The 19,602-nt window shown below is 39.4% G+C and overlaps 3 protein-coding genes across 3 annotated transcripts; 1 reads left to right on the plus strand and 2 right to left on the minus strand.

The window, feature by feature from the left end:
* Window positions 1-15,294: 15,294 nt before the first annotated feature.
* Window positions 15,295-16,461, plus strand: LOC106437941 (MO25-like protein At2g03410). The gene has a single exon (XM_013878965.3). The coding sequence runs from the start codon at window positions 15,295-15,297 to the stop codon at window positions 16,327-16,329; it is 1,035 nt and encodes a 344-aa protein (XP_013734419.1). The 3' UTR covers window positions 16,330-16,461.
* Window positions 16,333-17,289, minus strand: BNAC09G21500D. The gene is made up of 4 exons (XM_013878966.3): window positions 17,030-17,289; window positions 16,859-16,948; window positions 16,672-16,768; window positions 16,333-16,571 (listed from the first exon to the last, which is right to left on the minus strand). The coding sequence occupies exons 1-4, from the start codon at window positions 17,211-17,213 to the stop codon at window positions 16,433-16,435; spliced, it is 510 nt and encodes a 169-aa protein (XP_013734420.1). The 5' UTR covers window positions 17,214-17,289; the 3' UTR covers window positions 16,333-16,432.
* A 145-nt stretch (window positions 17,290-17,434) lies between these two features.
* Window positions 17,435-18,947, minus strand: LOC106437940 (26S proteasome non-ATPase regulatory subunit 10). Its single transcript, XM_013878964.3, has 5 exons — window positions 18,649-18,947; window positions 18,321-18,453; window positions 17,987-18,111; window positions 17,764-17,910; window positions 17,435-17,669 (listed from the first exon to the last, which is right to left on the minus strand). The coding sequence occupies exons 1-5, from the start codon at window positions 18,844-18,846 to the stop codon at window positions 17,538-17,540; spliced, it is 735 nt and encodes a 244-aa protein (XP_013734418.1). The 5' UTR covers window positions 18,847-18,947; the 3' UTR covers window positions 17,435-17,537.
* Window positions 18,948-19,602: the final 655 nt, after the last annotated feature.

Here is a 19,602-nt window from a genome sequence, read left to right on the forward strand (position 1 = left end):
ATGTACTAGATAATGGGTGAGACTGGTCCATATTAAATCTCTTGAGTACCCTTTTCTGTATATACTATTTGATGCACAAGGATTTCATTGTTAATGTACTCAAGCTGTAATCACAAACAAAACTTTGTTTTCCAAGATCTTTCATCTCAAACTCTTTCTTGAGATATTCAACTGTTTGAGAAATTGTATTCAGAGGTTCCTACGATATTCAGATCATATACTTTGATGATTATCAATATTGTTCTCGAGAACTTGCTGTACTTTCAGCTCAATACCCTCTAGTACTTTCATTATCTAGTTGACCATATAAATATGCAGTCACTACATCAACTTGCTGCAAGTCTAATTTTCTCTCTTATATAGCCAGACTTATGAAAAATCTAAAAGTAGTTGCATCAACCACATGAGAATATGTCTCCTCATAATCTATTACTGGTCTTTGTGAGAATCCTTGTGCAACATCAGCTTTATATCTCACGATTTATATTCCTCACAAGACCCATTTATATCCACTGGTTTTAACATCATATGGCGTCTTAATCATATGGCCAAATATGCCTTTCTTCCTTAAACTATTTAACCCCATGTTTCCATTCAATCCAATCTGTTCTACGTACGAGTGCGCACTCTTATATTGACGTGGGTTCATGATCCTCGCTTATATTCATAAATTCAAGTGCTACCTTGTATGCAAATAAATCATCTTATGTCGACATTCCTTATTGGTTCCATTATGTTGCAGCCATGATATAATCGATTGAGATTCATTATTATCAGGATCTTTAATACTTTGCAGCTTGGCGTCCCAAGCTACATTATTTGGTACATGTACCTTAGAGCCGGCCGGCCTTATATCCATGTCTGGGATGGTTTCCTTAGTAACCTCGGATTTGGATTTTGATTATCATTCTCTGCACCTTTCCTTTGTTTCCGAGGATTCTTATCTTTTGGAACCTATTTGGTCTACCACGTTTCATACGTTGTCTAGACTCTGTAGCAACTTGACTGTATCTCTTCTTGGACATCAAATTCGTTGGTGCTTTACAAGCTGATTTATATATGACTTAGTCATTCTTTTTCGGGTCAGCAAATGTGTCTGGCATTTGGTTAGCTAGCTTTGTAAATGTATAATCTTTGGACGTCTATTTCACATTCTTTAGTCCGAGGATCTTGCCAAAACATTGATGGTTGATTCCATTCTATTTCTTTTACCATTCTTTTACCAGCTTTATTATTTTTTTCTCCTCCTGGTCTTAAAATAATCTGTGTACCTGGCCTCAAATATAATCACCTATAGTTGGCTCAAAGTACTTTATTATTGTGGGAGAATCATATCCAACATATATACCCATCCTCCTTTTGATACATAGACACCACATCCAAATGTCTTATGATGGGGTATGTCTGGCTCTTGACCCGTTAATAATTGTGATATGGGATATCTATGCTCACTAAATGGCCTGATGTGTATTAACTTAGGTGCATGTAAATTTCGTGTGGCCCAAGCTGTGAATGAGAGTTTTGACCTCATAAGTTATGGTCTATCAATCAGCTATTTGCGTTTTAAAAGATTTTGGCCAAGACGTTCTTGGTATGGACATGTATCACAGAATTGTCCACACTTACCCCCATGGACATACCATAATCATTTAAACGCTTGGGACATGTATTCACCAGTATTATCTAGACATATAGTCTTTATTTATGAAAAAGGGGTTCATAGCCGTTTTACTGGTGATGGCCTAATGAGTTTCCCTTGTGTACATGCTACACACGTGAGATTCTTTGGGATAACTCTTCTTATCTTTTAATGTTTGCCTTTTGAATATCAATTTTTGCATCATGTTTGGACCAGGATGGCCAATCCAGTCGTGCCAAAGTGTATATTTTCGCAGGCTTTTAGCCTCTATCATACTGATCTATGCATAGTCTAGGTCAGTAGAGGATGCATGTATAGTCTTTAGGACTTATTATGGTCTTGGGCGATTTTATACATATATTTGAAGGGACTCTTTGTTTCCTTCGCCCATTTTTCAATATGGAAATCATTCATTCTTATATCTTTAAAACTCAATAGGCTGCTCTTGCTCTTAGAGCTGGGTGAATATAAGGCATCATTGATTTCTAGATGCATACCCTTATGCAATAATATATTAGCCTAGCCATAGTCTTCTTTCAGACTGGCGATACCTGCTTTAGTACTTATATTGGCGTTTTTCAGTGTACTCATATAGAAAAATCATTCATTCATTTAATCTAAGCAGACAATGTAATAGAAATAAATTCAAGGAGATAAAAATCAGAGAAAACATACAAGCAAAGCAATCATACAAGTTTGATGTCGAAATCAGATTATCAACTTGATTCTTTTAGGCAATCATAAGTCTCATATTCCATAAGATCATCTTGATCATGTTCGAAATAGTTTTCACCATCTTTATAGACAAAGTGGGTTTCAGGATTCTTCCCTTTCAGACTCTCTTTGATAGAGGTCACAAAAATGTTTGGGAGTCCTTCATATCATAGCCCAATGGTTCTGCATTCCACATCTATGGCACACCGATTTGGTCGAGCTTTGTGGTTTAAAGGATATACCACGGCCACTGCCATTGCTGATTCCCACGGCCAAATGTGTTATAGTGGCCATGGCCACGTCCTTTCCACCCTCCACGGCCATGACCGTGTGGTCTATCATTCTGGACGTGGTTACTTTTTTTTTTCTTTTTCTGCGGCCTTATTGGTATCAGGTAATGGGGTTAATCCAGGAGGTCTCAATTCACTGTTTCTCATCAGTAATCCATTATTTTGCCCAGCTAGCAATAGACTCATCCACAGACTTATAGTCCTGGATTTTGGGATTCTTCCAATCAAATAGGGCATTTGGTAATAACACTGTTCTTTGGTGATCATTTCTCGATTTTTAACTCTGTCCAAAGGTCTAGGGGATTCTCTATAGTCAGATACTGATCTTAGACTCTTAATAAGATGATGACTAATAATTAATATTGCCTTGTATCAATCTTTCTCATTGGCATTATTGCCTTCTATGATACATTCACCAAGTCTTTTTGACTTCAGGATAATCTTTGTATCCAATGCCCACCATAAATAATTATCTCCAGAGAGATTTAGGGCGGCAAAATCAAGGTTGATTTTCAACATCTCAAATCATATATCACTCAATATTTAGGTATAATTTTCATGCGGCCTTACTCTTAAAAACAATCAATTCGGATTTCAATCTTGTGAGGACAATGAGACTATCAATCTTAAAGACATTTAATCAATCAGTCAATTTCTAGCAAGTCTCAGCAATACTAATTATATGTGCTTATAATATTATGGTTTAGCAAGACTAGCAAAAACGGATTCAATTAATCATGCAATTAGAGTTTAACAATCAATGGATTTTAGCAAGACTAGTAAAAAAATTTATTAATCACTCAATCAGTTTCAAGGCTGATTTTAGCAATACTAGAATATAGATTTCAAGCATGAATTTCAATGAATCAGTTTCAAGGCTGATTTGTATTTAGCATAAACCATGTGCAAATAATTTATCTAGTATACGAATTTATCAAACCTCAAAAACATATAATCAGATCAATCAATTTAATCGAACTTAGCATACAATCTTAAACCTCAAGACATTAGATTTTATCATGAATCTATCAACCTAACATACAGATTCTCAATTCTCAAGGACATCCAAATCATATCAATATAACCTATCATACAGATTATTTAGGGTTTCTATTTAAAATATATCAGATTACAAAACTATCAATCCTAGCAGATGATATTAAACCTCAAGAATCATGCAATCAGATCATTCAGATTTTAAACAAGTAAACCTCAATCAATCTATCAACCTATCGGATTATATAAGCAAAGCAAGCTAGCAACCTATCAGATTCAATCAATGTTTTAACAGGCTGGTCGGTTTAAACAATTTTAAATCAGATGAACAATTAACCAAGCAGGATGAGAAAATAAATCTATCAATTTAACGGTCAAACAATTCTAGCAACATAGCATCAGATTCAATCAGATTTAAAACTTCAATGATCAAAACCGAAAACATTTTTGATTTCAAAATATTCGATTAGGGTTTTAATATGTGATTTGATAATTATAGTATAATTAATTCTGATTCTTATATTATTTAGGGTTAGGGTTTATCGGATTTTAACTTGTAAAAACCGATTTGGGGTTTTAATCATATAAGAACATGATTTAGGGTTTGGGGTATCGAACTTTTAGAGCTTTGATTTACTTAATTAAGATTTTTGATCTATTACCCTATGGTTTTGATTCATAAAGATTAGGGTTTTAGGGTTTCATTCTTTATCAATCAATCCATGTTCGATTATGGGTTCTTAGGTTTTGAATTACCTTTTAACCTTAGATGATTGTTGAATCGGACCACCAAAGGATTTGAGCCGCGAGCTGGACACGAACGAGATGCGAGCTGGAATGGATCGAGTTGCTTCTATCGGGTCGCGAACGTCCTTTGTTGCTTGATCGGGAACGTCTTGATCATCGGACACGAGCTGTCTGATGCTGTCGCGAACGAGGAAGATGTCGCGTGCTGGAGCTGTTCTCGGGTCGCGAACGTCTGAGCTAGGATCAGGAACGCCTTGGGCTGAAGCTGATCGGGGACGCCATCTGGAACAGATGCGGGAACAAGAGACGCGATCAGGGTTTAGGGTTCGTCGAATCGCCGGCTAGGGTTAGGGTTTTAGGGTTTTTCGATTTGGGTATTAGCTTAGGGATTTAAAGTTTCGTGCTGATAACATGTTATAAAAGTAATTGAAAAGTCTCTCTTTATTCATAACATAGAGGTTCCTTATATAGCAGATTACACCGTCATAGATAAATGAAAATATTACAAATCATAATCTCTTGGTTATGAGTCATCCACAATATGGTTCATAACAATTCAAATATTTAAATTTATTTTTTGCTCGATAGGTTTGTTTTAATCTTCTACGCAGGATGAGAAAGTTGATTGTTCATTCAAAAAAAAAAAGTTGAATGCTGTTATATATATGGGAGGCTCCATAATATAAATGACACGTAAATTACAAGTAAACAATATTTACGGCTTACATAAAGCTAGATGATTTTTTTTGGTAAAAATGTTAAAATTCATTTACCATTTTAAAAGTTTTGACAGAACATCATTGCAAGTAGAAATAGACATAGCGTACGTAATAAACTAATAACAACATCAAATAGACCGAAACACTGAGAAGCCTAACCACACAAGACATCAACCACAGAGCATTGCCTCAACTAAAGGGATAGGAAGGAAGAGACACCAATTGCATCTGTTGTGACGGATGTGAGAAGATAAAGATTAACAGATGGATAAACAATAAAGAAAGACACAGAGATTTAACGTGGTTCACCCCTAACGGCTACGTCCACGGGCAAAGATAGATTTTATTGATGGAAGAATTACAAAGATCTGTCTACAAGAAGATCAGATATAGTTTCTCTATGGCTGCCAACTAGGTTTAGAAGAGACACAAAATATATATAGTTGTGTCCCGGAAAACCCTAGCACTAATGGGCCTCAAAAGACTAAGACCCAACAGATTCAAGACATTATTCAACAAATCTCCACTTTGACTTGAATCCTGCATAATCAGATGTACCAGAATGCACTTCTTCGTGCTCAAAATACAGATATACCAGTCTTTCTCTTTGCTCAGATGTTCCGTCGAACTCAGATGTCAGATGTCCCATCTGGTGTGATCCTGATCAGGATTGGAATCAATGGATTGAAGCCAATGTATGGGTCAGCTATACCACTGATCATGGTGCAGTTTAATGGACAGTATCATACTCTTATTGGCATGATCTATGACGTTCTGGATAGAGAGAAGAGAAGAACTGTTGGTACTGCCTTGAAACGACTTGAACAAAGAGGATTCAACCAACTGAGCTTAACAGGAGCTACGGAGACCATTCACCTCGTCCAAATATGTATGGAGAACAAGGAAAACATGTCAGGAAGTTTCTGGGTTGGGCTATATTTGGATCTAGGCGAAATAAGGCTTTTTCGGTCCAAAAAGAGAGTTGCAGCCAGAATCTTGATCCACTTGCTTTCTAGCTGGCCTAACAGGACGTGGAGGATCTAAAGCTCATTAAGAGACACTCCAAATCAAGTTCAAGTCGTGGCCCATCATAAACCAAAGAAGAACCAGCTTGTTGGTTTGATTTAATTGCAATGTAATGGGTTTAGGTTATTGGGCTTTCATTTAATTTAAACCAAAGACAATTAGGATTTTAAAATAACCCAATTTCAATTGGATTAGGATTAGAATTAGAATTAAACCATCCTGGTTTACTCCTAGGGTTAGAGTCTGCGATTTCTTTAAGAAACAAGGGGACGCCGCTTTTGTTTTTTCAATTTTTGAATCTAAGAATTTTCCAGCAGCTTTGCTTGCTTTATCTCTTGCTTTCTCTGTTCAGCTTAAGGAACATTGATCTCACTTAAAGGAAGGAATTCTTTGTGAATCTCATCTTAGACAATACAAGGTGATCTTGTGTCTTTGAGTAGCAAAACAGCTTCTGAGCAATCCATAGCTCTTTAGCAAAGTCCATCATCATCATCTATCATCTACCCACACGCCTTGATACAGATCGAGTCTTTGATTCTCTGTTTGCAAGGATTATCAAAGCATTTACCCACCTACAAGAGATCCAGGGAGTTACAGTCCTATCCAGGCTACACCAAGTGGTATCAGAGCCTCTTGAAGGTTTAGGGTTTGATTATCTTAACCAAGGACCACGTGTTTCATCATATATCCAGCAATCTTCTATGTATTCTTATAGAAAACATGATGAGAAGGCTGAACAACCAGCAACAAGGAAGCTATTGCAAGGAAAAAGAAAAGAGATCAAAATTCCACTGTTCTATGGAGAGTTTGATCCAGACACATATCCAGAATGGGAAAAGGATGTGGATTTCCTTTTTAACTTCCACAACCACACTGAGGAGAAGAAGTTACATCTAGCAACTACTGGTTTAAGAGGGTATGCGTTTGACTGGTGGTATCAGATTGCTAACAACAGGAAACGCTGTGGAGAGTTGCAGATTTCTTCTTGGTATGAGATGAAGTCTGTCATGAAGAAAAGGTTTGTAGCAAAGAGGTATGGTCAAACTGATCTGGAACGGTTGCCAATCCAATCTAGATCATCTCAAGCACGTGTTAGGTTATCCAGAGAAGAGCCACAGAACTGCTATGATCGTGAGGCACAACGAAAGCCGCAGCTACTGCAAACACATCTTGATTATCTTGACAATATGCAGAGCACACAGTTCAAAGAAAACCTAAGGAACATGATAGCTGAATCACTCACTGCTGTGACTAAAAAAAAACCACAACAGAGGCCAGTCCCACGTCCAGCATCAGGAGATGATGAGCTAACTTGTTATCAGAAGGCACCAGTTGAGGAGAAAGAAAAGATTGCAGCAAAACCGGCTGTGAAGATACCAGAGATTGAACCAGCATTGGCCATTCCTTTTCAAGGAGAACATTCAGCCATTCAACTACAGCTAGAGGAGCACGTACCAGGAGCTTTGTGTGGTCTTATTCACGACCAAAACAAGGTTAAAGAAGAAGAAGAACTTGATGAGGCGCTTGTAGTTCATAAAGAGTTAATTGAGACTTTGATTGAACAAGGTGGATTCATTAGATCTTTTTCTTGTGATTTACTGATCCAGCCTTTTGTATGTGTTCAGTTCAATCTTGTGGAGCATCTGAGGTTTTTCAAGGGTCTGCAACACTTTGTTTTTGAACCAGGAGGAAGCTTCAGTGTTAGTATAAGAAGTAACAACAATCTGGTGCAGAAAACAATTTCATACAAGCTTGATCTGCAAGGTTTCTTCACTCCTGAAAAACAAGATTTGAGGTCAAATCTTTTTGAAGGGAGAGAGGATGGTGTGATCTTGAGTATCTGCAGCAAAAATAGAGGAGAAACAGGAGGTAACACGCCCTTGATCAGGCCCATAACTGATCAGAACCAGCTGAGATCAACAAAACAGAAACTTGCTGTGGTTAAAAAGATGCCAAAGCTTGAGAATGAGTATGGGGACCAAACCACACGACCACCTGACCAGAAGGATGTTAAACTGAGAGTACATGGTCTCATGTTCATGAGAAGGACGTGGGTACGATCATCCTGGAGAGAAGCATTCAACAGCAAACTCAACAAAGTGGAGAAATCATCTGCCTTAGAAGTCATATGCAGTGAGGAAAGTTCCAAGATGTTGCTGAGACATGAAGAAGGACTGCAGAGCTTTGTGTTTCATCCTGGAGAGACTAGAGAGGTGATGATATATCTCATGGCCAGGTCAGGAACTTTGGAGTTAAATTATCAAGGTTCTATCATCCTACAGAGCTTGGATTTGAGGACAAATCCTTTTAAAGGAGGAGGGGATGGTGTGATCCTGATCAGGATTGGAATCAATGGATTGAAGCCAATGTATGGGTCAGCTATACCACTGATCATGGTGCAGTTTAATGGACAGTATCATACTCTTATTGGCATGATCTATGACGTTCTGGATAGAGAGAAGAGAAGAACTGTTGGTACTGCCTTGAAACGACTTGAACAAAGAGGATTCAACCAACTGAACTTAACAGGAGCTACGGAGACCATTCACCTCGTCCAAATATGTATGGAGAACAAGGAAAACATGTCAGGAAGTTTCTGGGTTGGGCTATATTTGGATCTAGGCGAAATAAGGCTTTTTCGGTCCAAAAAGAGAGTTGCAGCCAGAATCTTGATCCACTTGCTTTCTAGCTGGCCTAACAGGACGTGGAGGATCTAAAGCTCATTAAGAGACACTCCAAATCAAGTTCAAGTCGTGGCCCATCATAAACCAAAGAAGAACCAGCTTGTTGGTTTGATTTAATTGCAATGTAATGGGTTTAGGTTATTGGGCTTTCATTTAATTTAAACCAAAGACAATTAGGATTTTAAAATAACCCAATTTCAATTGGATTAGGATTAGAATTAGAATTAAACCATCCTGGTTTACTCCTAGGGTTAGAGTCTGCGATTTCTTTAAGAAACAAGGGGACGCCGCTTTTGTTTTTCAATTTTTGAATCTAAGAATTTTCCAGCAGCTTTGCTTGCTTTATCTCTTGCTTTCTCTGTTCAGCTTAAGGAACATTGATCTCACTTAAAGGAAGGAATTCTTTGTGAATCTCATCTTAGACAATACAAGGTGATCTTGTGTCTTTGAGTAGCAAAACAGCTTCTGAGCAATCCATAGCTCTTTAGCAAAGTCCATCATCATCATCTATCATCTACCCACACGCCTTGATACAGATCGAGTCTTTGATTCTCTGTTTGCAAGGATTATCAAAGCATTTACCCACCTACAAGAGATCCAGGGAGTTACAGTCCTATCCAGGCTACACCACCATCGGACCAGATGCTCATCAGAGCCAGATGCCCTCACTTGGGCCAGATGCTCTCTTCGAGCCAGATGCCCCTCAGTGCCAAACGCCCATCAGGGCCAGATTTAACAGCTTGAGATGTTTAGCAAATCAAGACAATACTTGAACTTGCTATGAGGAACCGGCTTAGTGAACATATCCGCAGGATTATCAACTGTTCCTACCTTCTTCACTTCAATACTCTTCTCATCTCTCAGAAAGTGGTATCTTACATCGATATGCTTGGTTCTCTCATGATGAACCTGATCCTTGGCTAAGCAGATATCACTTAAGCTATCGCAAAACACAGTAGCCTGATCATGATGAAGACCAAGATCACTGACCAATCCTCTCAACCATATTGCCTCCTTAGCAGCTTCTGTCAATGCCATATACTCTGCCTCAGTTGTAGATAAAGTCAATGTCGACTGCAAAGTCGCCTTCCAGCTCACAACAGAACCACCCAAAGTAAATACGTAACCAGTCATAGATCTTCTGCTGTCCACATCTCCTGCATAATCCGAATCGGAATACCCAGTAACCAGTCTCAGATCCCTGTCTCCATAGACAAGACCAATATCAGATGTACCCTTAAGGTACCGAAAAATCCTCTTCACAGCGATCCAGTGCTCTTTTCGTGGCTGAACCATGAACATACTCACAACACTGACTGCGTGTGCAAGATCTGGTCTTGTACAAACCATATCATGCATCAAACTTCCTATATCACTAGCATAAGGAACACGTGACATATAATCGATTTCTCCTTCAGACATTTCATCACTCATGGTAGGATGAAAATTTGTAGCACATAGAGTATCAATAGGCTTAACATTAAGCATCCTGAATCTTTTCAAGACCTTTTCAATGTAGGCCTTTTGTGACAAGAACATCTTCTTCTTCGTCCTATCCCTGAAGATCTCCATTCCTAGAATCTTCCTCGCAGCACCCAAATCTTTCATCTCAAACTCATAACTCAGTAGTTCTTTCAGCTTCTGAACATAACACTTCTTCTTGGCAGCTATCAGCATGTCGTCTACATACAGCACCAGGTAGATATATGACTCATCCTCCACCTTGCTCATGTAGACACAACAATCATAAGGACTCCTGTCGTAGCCCAACTTGACCATATAGCTGTCAAACCTCTTTTACCACTGTCTAGGAGACTGCTTAAGTCCATACAACGACTTCCTCAACTTGCACACATGATCTTCTTTACCAGGAAATAGAAAACCCTCATGCTGAGTCATATAGATCTCCTCCTCAAGCTTTCCATGAAGAAAAGCAGTCTTCACATCAAATTGCTCCAACTCCAGATCCTGACGTGCTACTATCGCCAATAGCACTCTGATAGAGGTGTGTCTGACCACGGGTGAGAATATCTCATTGTAGTCCACGCCTTCTCTTTGACTGAAACCTCTAGCAACAACTCGAGATTTATACTTGACTCCCTCTTCTGATGACTGACCTTCTTTTAGCTTATAAATCCACTTGCAAGTCACAACTTTTCTTCCAGGTGGTAGTGTGACCAGATCCCATGTGTGATTCTTTTCATGAGATTCCATCTCATCTCCCATTGAAGCAAACCATTTCTCAGATGCATAACTTGAAATAGCTTCTCTGTAAGTAGACGGCTCGTAAGTGTCCACTTCCTCTGCAACCTGTAGTGCATAACCCACCATATCTTCAAACCGATATCTCTCTGGTGGCCTAACATCAACTCTCCTTGGTCTGTCTTTAGCAATACTGCATTTTTCAGACCCAATACGTTGATTTCCAGAATTGGAAGATTGAGGCTGCTCATCAGACGTCGATCGCTCGCTCTCTTCCTGAGGATCGATCGATCTCGGGTTGTCGGACATCGATCGAAGATCTCTGCCATCACCCAATCCTGTGTCTGGCGTAGATCGATCGCTCCCTGACACTGGATCGGTTGATCCTGGGTAGTCTGACTGCACTTCCTGCAGCTCCACCTGTTTGTCAACATCCTGCTGCTCTGCTTCTGAAATGGACTCAGCTGAAACTTTGAACATAGAACTCTCATCAAACACAACGTTCCTGCTCATAACAACCCGTTTCTCAGATGGAGACCAAACTCTGTATCCCTTTACACCATCTCCATAGCCCATAAACACTCAATTCTTCGCTCTTGGTTCCAGCTTTCCTTCATTAACATGATAGTAAACCGTGCAACCAAAGACTCTCAGAATAGAATAATCAGCAGATCTGCCTGACAGACCTCATTAAGTATTCGACACTCGATCCCTATATGCGGTCCAAGATTGATCAAATAACAAGCCGTGTTCACTACCTCAGCCCAAAACCTCTTCTCTAAACCAGCATTAGAAAGCATGCATCTCGCTCTCTCCAGCAATGTCTGGTTCATTCTCTCTGCTACACCATTCTGCTGTGGTGTATACCTGATTGTATGATGCCTAGAAATCCCTGCATCCTTACAAAACTGATTGAACTCTGTTGAACAGAATTCCAGACCAGTATCAATACGAAGCCTCTTAATCGTATTCTCAGTTTGATTCTCCACCAGTATCTTCCACTCCTTGAAGCTGTTGAAAGCTTCACTTTTGTGCTTCATGAATGTTATCCAAGTCTTCCTCGAATAGTCATCAATCATGGACACGAAATACCTGTGACCCTTCAGCGACTCCACCTTGGAGGGACCCCAACAATATGAATGGATGTAATCCAGCGTGACTTTTGTTTTATGAACAACCTTAGGAAACTTCTTTCTGTACAGCTTTCCAAACACACAGTGCTCACAGAACTCAAGGCTCTTGGTCTTATGACCACAAAGAAGATCATGCTTCGACAGAATCTGCATCCCACGCTCGCCCATATGTCCAAGCCTCATATGCCACAACTTGTCCATATCTTCCTTGCGAACCTCTGGAGATGCAACATTTGCTGAACTTGAAACCGTAGAACCTTCCAGCAAATACAAAGTACCATGAATGAAACCTCTGAGAATCACATTTGAACCTCTGTAGACACTCAGAACTCCTTCTCCACCTGAATACTTGAAACCTCTGCTATCCAAAAGACTAACTGAGATCAAGTTCTTGGACATAGATGGAACATGTCTAACTCCAGTCAATGTGCAGACTCTATCATCATGTGTCCTGAGCTTAATAGAACCGATTCATACAATATCGCAAGCAAAGTCATTCGCCATCTTGATCTTGCCATCAGTCACTGCCTCATACTCTGAGAATCATTCTCTCCTTGGACACATATGATAAGATGCGCCTGTGTCCAGGACCCACACATCTCTAGAATGTGTTTTTCCATGAGCAACCAGCGCAATATCTTCATCAGATTAGCCTCATTCTCGGCTACCGCAGCGGAACCAGTCTGCTTCTTCTTCTTAGGACAATCAGATTTCCAATGTCCTTTCTCTTTGCAGTAATTGCAAATATCAGTTGGTTTAGGACCCTTTGAAAATGACCTTTTGTCTTTCGACTTCTAGCCTTTTCCAAAGTTCTTTCCGCCACCTACAAACAACCCATAAGCTTGGTCGTCTGTACCAGAACCAGATGTCTTGTGTCGCAACTCCCTGCTATGAAGTGCTGACCTGACTTCCTCCAAACTCACTGTATCCTTACTCCTTATGAATGATTGAACAAAGTTTTCATAGGAGTTTGGTAGTGATACCAACAAAATCAGTGATGCATCCTCATCTTCCACCTTGACATCAATATTTTTCAGATCCAACAAGATGGAATTTAGACTATCAAGATGATCTTGGAGTTGTGTACCTTCTTGCATCCTCAGAGCGAAAAGACATTGTTTCAGAAGTAGCTTCTTAGTCAGAGACTTCGTCATGTATAGACTCTCTAACTTCGACCACAAATCAGCTGCAGCATCAACACCAGAAACTTCGATGATGATCTCATCTGCCAGACACAACAAAATTGTTGAATACGCTCCTCTTCAGTAACCTCCATCTCAGTAGTAATAGGTTCAACCTTCTTCCCTGACAACGGTGCCCAAAGACCTTGTTGCTTCAGCAACGCCTTCATCTTGATTTGCCAGAGACTGAAACTGTTCATTCCAGTAAACTTGTCGATCTTCATATTCATCCCAGACATCTTCTCACCAGATTCAACCCGAAGTTCTGATACAAGTTTGTTGTGACGGATGTGAGAAGATAGAGATTAACAGATGGATAAACAATAAAGAAAGACACATAAATTTAACGTGGTTCACCCCTAACGGCTACGTCCACGGGCAAAGAGAGATTTTATTGATGGAGGAATTACAGAGATCTGTCTACAAGAAGATCAGATCTAGTTTCTCTACGGCTGCTAACTAGGTTTAGAGGAGGCACAAAATATATATAGTTGTGTCCCGGAAAACCCTAACACTAGTGGGTCTCAAAAGACTAAGGCCCAACATATTCAATGCATTATTCAACAGCATCCGTTAGATCAAACCGATAGATTTGGCCCACTCCCGGTGCCCGCCTCAAAAAAGATTAGCAACTAACCCAGACAAACTTCCAAACTGGGGAAGCCACTGCCGCAAAGACACCGTCAAGGTCAGAGCACGCTAATGCATTTATTGGGCAAAGAGACGAACATATTGCCACCTCTCATCGACCATTGGAAGACATAGAACACAATGAGAGGCGGATGCACCCTCAGGCCTCAACACGCATTGCCACAGAAATCCACTCCACTCAGTTGACAAGACCGAAGGAAGGAAACTCCTCACACGCACCCACTGAGGAGAACCATCAAAAGGATCTCACAAGGAGGAAGGAAGTCCAGTGTGTGAAGCTCGGTGTTTTACAAAAAGGGAAGTGGTTCAATGGTTGTTTGATCAAGACTGGCATAGAGTACGCCTGGTGACATCTCTTATGTACGTATGTCAAGTGTGGTGATACAAGTAATGCACGTCGAGTCTTTAATGACCATTCTCATACACCCATAACGGAAATGCCGACGAGACTCTCAGCTTGTTTTAAAAAAATGAAAGGGGCTGGGAATCAAGCCTAATTGTCTTACCACTGCAAAGTCTGCAATTGTCTTTCTTATTTGCTGAACTCACAGCCACTAAATCAATTATCCTTTCCAACTCTTATTGGGCTTTAAGCATAAAGACCAATGTATATGACCCAGTTTATGCCTATTTTTTATCTTTTTCTCCAATATTTCCGTAGATTAGTATATTTAACATGGTCTTTTTTATTATACACAACAATTGAAGATATATGTATATGGATTCTATGTATATACATATATTGTTAGTCAAATATATTTAGTTTATGTTTGACCAAATCCGTTATATAACTTCACGGGCACGCATAATAATCGTTGAATATATTACAGAATAAAACAAGGATTTAATCTTAATTAAGACACCAAAGATATTCTTAAAACAAACAACACCGAAAAATCCGCGCGGCAAAATTAGCCCATCAAGACCCCAATTATAGCGCTGTCTCTTTTTTTCCTTGTTCATCCATCTTCTCTCCTTTGTAGATTTCAGAGAAACAATGTTGATTTAGCAGCAAACCCTTAAAGAAAACCTTAGAAAGAGATATATAGATAGAGATTACTTGTCTGTGTGCTTTTGAATTTTTTTGATTGCTGTTTAAACCCAAGGGGAAACAATAGGTGCGTGTGTCTCCAAGATCGGTGGTGCTTGGCGTCACGGAGGCTCCGATGTCTCTCCGTCGTCAAAGCACCACCGTACAGGGAGCCATCTACGCGTCTCCACCACCTCCTACGACGATGAAGTCAGCATCACATTCAGCGGAAAGCTTAGCAGTTTCAGCGGTAACCTAGGGAACGTCAATGGAAGCAATAGGATGAAAGGTCTCTTCAAACATAAGCCTCGTTCTCCTGGAGAAATCGTTCGTCAGACACGAGATCTCATCGCCTTGTCGGAAAACGAAAACCAAGAAACCGACATGAAACACTCTAAACGGTTAGGGATATGTCCGGAGATCTGCAGGAACATTAGGGAATTGAAATCGATCTTGTATGGAAACAGCGAAGCCGAGCCTGTTGCCGAAGCGTGTCTCTCGCTGACGCAAGAGTTTTTCAGAGAAGACACGCTTCGCCCCTTGATCAAGTCTCTTTCGAAACTTGACCTAGAGGCGAGGAAAGACGCCACGCAGATCGTAGCTAATCTTCAGAAGCAACAAGTCGGAAGCCGACTCGTTGCTTCTGAGTATCTCGAATCGAATCTCGATGTGATCGACACGTTAGTCGAAGGAATCGGCCGAGACCACCATTTGGCATTGCATTACACAGGGATGCTCAAAGAATGCGTTCGTCATCAGGTTGTTGCCAAGTACATCCTCGAGTCGAAGAACCTCCAAAGATTCTTCGACTATGTCCAGCTTCCGTATTTCGATGTAGCTACAGACGCGAGCAAGATCTTCCGGGAGCTTTTGACCAGGCACAAGTCCACGGTATCAGAGTACCTTGCCAAGAACTACGAGTGGTTTTTCGCGGAGTACAACACGAGGCTGTTGGAGAAAGGGAGCTACTTCACGAAGAGACAAGCTTCGAAGCTCTTGGGAGATGTGTTGATGGACCGGTCCAACTCGGGTGTGATGGTGAGGTATGTGAGCAGTTTGGATCATTTGAGGATTATGATGAATCTACTCAGAGAACCGACCAAGAACATTCAGCTAGAGGCCTTTCATATCTTCAAGCTGTTTGTGGCGAACGAGAGGAAACCAGAGGACATTGTGGCGATTCTCGTCGCGAATCGGAACAAGATTCTTCGGTTGTTTGCTGATTTGAAGCCTGAGAAGGAAGATGAAGGGTTTGAAGCTGATAAGTTACTGGTTGTGGGTGAGATTGCATCGCTTTCTCTTAAGCTAAGTGAATGATGATGATGTTGTCAACGTTTGTTTTTGTCATGTTTTGTATTGCATTTTAGCATAGATTCACGTTCTCAAAACGCTAAATGCATAATGTGATTTTCGAAAGTTTTTATTCAATGCCAGTCTTCTTCTTCAACATTGTGATGAATTGTTCTTTTTCTTCATCTGTCATTCCAGTGGTTGAACAGTCTCCGACTCCCCATTCTGCTCCTCTTAGACAATACTTGTCTTGTATCGCTCTTTCATTCCTAAAACAATCAGACACAACAAAACCAATGTAACATGCCCTTGTTTCACAGTTTTGGCTCTGTATGAATGGATTCAAATGATGAGAGTTTTTTTACTTACTTTTCTTTGTTTAGTTTGGAGTTCTCGAGTAGCTTCTTGAGAATTGGAGATTCTTTGAATCTGGAATCATTTTCAGCGTAGAACTTCTGGTTTTTAGCTGCAATTAAGAAGCATTTTTTCTTGAAGCAGAGAGAGAGACAAAACAGTTTTGTCTTAAAAGAATATCAAGAATTTGAAAGATTAGTACCATTGAAACGTTCAAGGAACTCGAGCTTTGGTAATTCGGGACCAGGAACTGATTCTATGCCGGGACTTCCCGACATTAAGCCTGCTTCAGCTGAGCAAGATCCGAATATATACAAACTGTGATCGATGATACAGACATAAAGTATTGAATGAGTGGAAGATTGAGGATTACCGGTGCATGGAGAGAGGAGAAGGGTGAGTGAGGCAGCGAGAGGGAAGGTGGACTTGCAGAGAAGGTGCTTAAACGGTGATGGCGATGATGGTAAAGCCATGGAGACAAGAGGTTGATGAACTGCTCTTGTTTCATGGAGAGTGAAGCATGGCCGAGAGAAACTAGAGATTTTGGTTTGCATCATTGCGTTAGATTTTTTTGTGAGGATGGTAAATGACTTCTTAAGAGATAAGAAGGAAGGGAAGAGCTAAAAGCATTTTTTCAGAAATATATATATTTTCCATTTAAATAATAATTAAAAAATAATTTTCTCACTTATTTTCAAGTCTCCAAGGCTTCTCAATTTAAGGAAAAGAGCAATTAATTGGAGATTTATTGCTAAAAAAATTTCTAGAGAAGAGCATAAATTGATAAACATTTTTCTTTTAGATAAAAGCAGAAAAATCTAGCAAACTTGAACAAATAAAGAACAATCCTTTTTATGTTCTACTGTTTTAGAGTAAGCATATCATTCAAGCATAGCCTTGGCAGCATCAATAAGTGCTGGTCTGAAATCGTTGGAAGCTCGGCCTAGAACGGTGTAGCCTTCCTTGTCTTCTACATCAACATCTGCACCATGTCTTACAAGAAGAAACGCAACCTGGTCCATGGAACACACAGCGAAAAAATATTTTTTTAGAGTACTTTTAGAGAAAAATATGCTTCAAAGTCATATGTGAGATTTGGAAAATTACTTGTCTGTCATCACAGATCACGGAATGCATGAGTGGAGTTTGGCCCATTTTATCCATAGCATCAATCTCTGCTCCTTCCTCTATCAAAAACTCACAAACTTCAGTCTTACCAGTGCTTGCTGCTCTATGAAGCGGAGTGCAACCCACCTGAAAATCACCATAACATATATGTATTATGTGTAAAGTGAAGCTTATGTTATTGAAGGACAATAAGCTACACAACCTTGTCCGTGATGTTTATCTTTGCGCCATGTGTTAGTAAAAGCTGAGCGATCTCTAACCATCCCTTGCTAGCAGCATAGTGAAGAGCAGTGCGACCACCATTGTTTTTGACATTCACATCAGCACCTGAGCACACAAAAAACAAATGAAGAATAATTTAAAACGTTAATGAGTAGAAGAAGAACAGACTTTAACATATAACTCTTATATGCAACAAATCTATCTAACTACAGTGGCTGAGACAAGAGCTAAGCAAGCATTCAGGTAGAGCTTGAATCTAATGAGAAAGATCACACAACTTATATAAAGGAAGCTAACAAGATTGAAACACAAACCTCTAGTCAATAAGATTTCAACGAGCTCGGCCTTGCCGATGCTAGTAGCAGAATGAAGAGGAGCCCATCCTTCATCATCCTTACTATTGATAACAGTCTTTGACTCATCTACACTTGATAGCAACTTCACTATCTGCATATTCCACATCCATAAGCTTTTAATATCTAAAAAAAGTTCTCCTTTCTAGAACTCAAGTCGCTAACAAAATTGCAACAACACAATCAATAATGCAGCTACAATAACTCAACTTGACTACATGAATAATCAAAATAAGCTATGCTTCTGTCTAACTATAGATTTTAGTACATGAAGGTAAAGGAAACAAACCTGAGAATGGCCGAAAGAAGCTGAGACATGGAGGAGGGAGCGACCGTCTTCGTTTCTGAAACTGAGAGATTTCGCGAGCTGTTGAGGAGATAAAGACATGAACACCGAAGAATCGCCAGATTCCGCCGCTTTGAATAGTTCTTCGTCTCTAATTTGCTTCGGCTCTTGTCCCTTCGTATCATCGGTTTCAACTTCCATGGCTTCTTGTCCAAGATTTGATTAAAGCTTGGTTTCGTTTCGTTGTCAGAGAAGAAGACCTAATAAGTGATTCGATTCTGTTCTAAACTCTCAAATCATTTCCTTTAATAAAAAACAATAATCAATAGCAGGCTTTTAACGTGTTTCATATGGGCTTATAAGTTGAGAGCCCAAATAGGGTCACAAAAACTTATTATTTGTTGTGAGCCCAAAACTTTACCTAAACAATGGTGACTTATGAACGATGAAAAATAATGCATTTCCCGTCTTTTCTTAAAAAAAATCACCATTCACGAAGAATAATTTTTCCTTCTCATTCTTTCTTATTCTTTTTTTTTTGTAGAAAAATAAAAAAAAAACAAAATGATTCCTTATTAAATTTGAGAAGGAACAACCATTCATTTTCATCTCTACTATTTTATTCATGAACAAAACTTAGGTTCACCCCTAAGGTGAACCTTTAAATTCATCTCCCCTCTTATTACCAATCAAAATGTTATATAAATTAATAATAAAATATATTATTTTGTAAAAAAAAATCTAAAATAATTGAAAAAAAATAATGAAGCTCATTTTAATGACGCTAACGCCACTAACTAAACCCTAAATCTTAAATTCTAAACCCTAAACCTTAAATCTAAACCCTAAACCCTAAATTCTAAACTCAAACTCTAAACCCTAAACCCAAACCCTATATATTAAACCCAAATCTTAAACCATAAACCCAAACCGTACACTCTAAACCCAAACCCTAGA

Source organism: Brassica napus, chromosome C9, assembly GCF_020379485.1.
Source record: "Brassica napus cultivar Da-Ae chromosome C9, Da-Ae, whole genome shotgun sequence".
NCBI classification, from domain to species: Eukaryota; Viridiplantae; Streptophyta; class Magnoliopsida; order Brassicales; family Brassicaceae; genus Brassica; species Brassica napus.

What these genes read in the sequence shown, in the direction of transcription:
- LOC106437940 (XM_013878964.3), bottom strand. Translation starts at nt 18,846, where the DNA reads ATGGAAGTTGAAACCGATGATACGAAGGGACAAGAGCCGAAGCAAATT. An exon ending in CTTCTTTCGGCCATTCTCAG is followed by an intron (nt 18,454 to 18,648) that starts GTTTGTTTCCTT and finishes TGGAATATGCAG; the next exon opens with ATAGTGAAGTTGCTATCAAG. An exon ending in AGATAAACATCACGGACAAG is followed by an intron (nt 17,911 to 17,986) that starts GTTGTGTAGCTT and finishes GGTGATTTTCAG; the next exon opens with GTGGGTTGCACTCCGCTTCA.
- BNAC09G21500D (XM_013878966.3), bottom strand. Translation starts at nt 17,213, where the DNA reads ATGATGCAAACCAAAATCTCTAGTTTCTCTCGGCCATGCTTCACTCTC. An exon ending in TCTCCTCTCTCCATGCACCG is followed by an intron (nt 16,949 to 17,029) that starts GTAATCCTCAAT and finishes GATCTTGCTCAG; the next exon opens with CTGAAGCAGGCTTAATGTCG. An exon ending in TCCAAACTAAACAAAGAAAA is followed by an intron (nt 16,572 to 16,671) that starts GTAAGTAAAAAA and finishes TGATTGTTTTAG; the next exon opens with GAATGAAAGAGCGATACAAG.
- LOC106437941 (XM_013878965.3), top strand. Translation starts at nt 15,295, where the DNA reads ATGAAAGGTCTCTTCAAACATAAGCCTCGTTCTCCTGGAGAAATCGTT.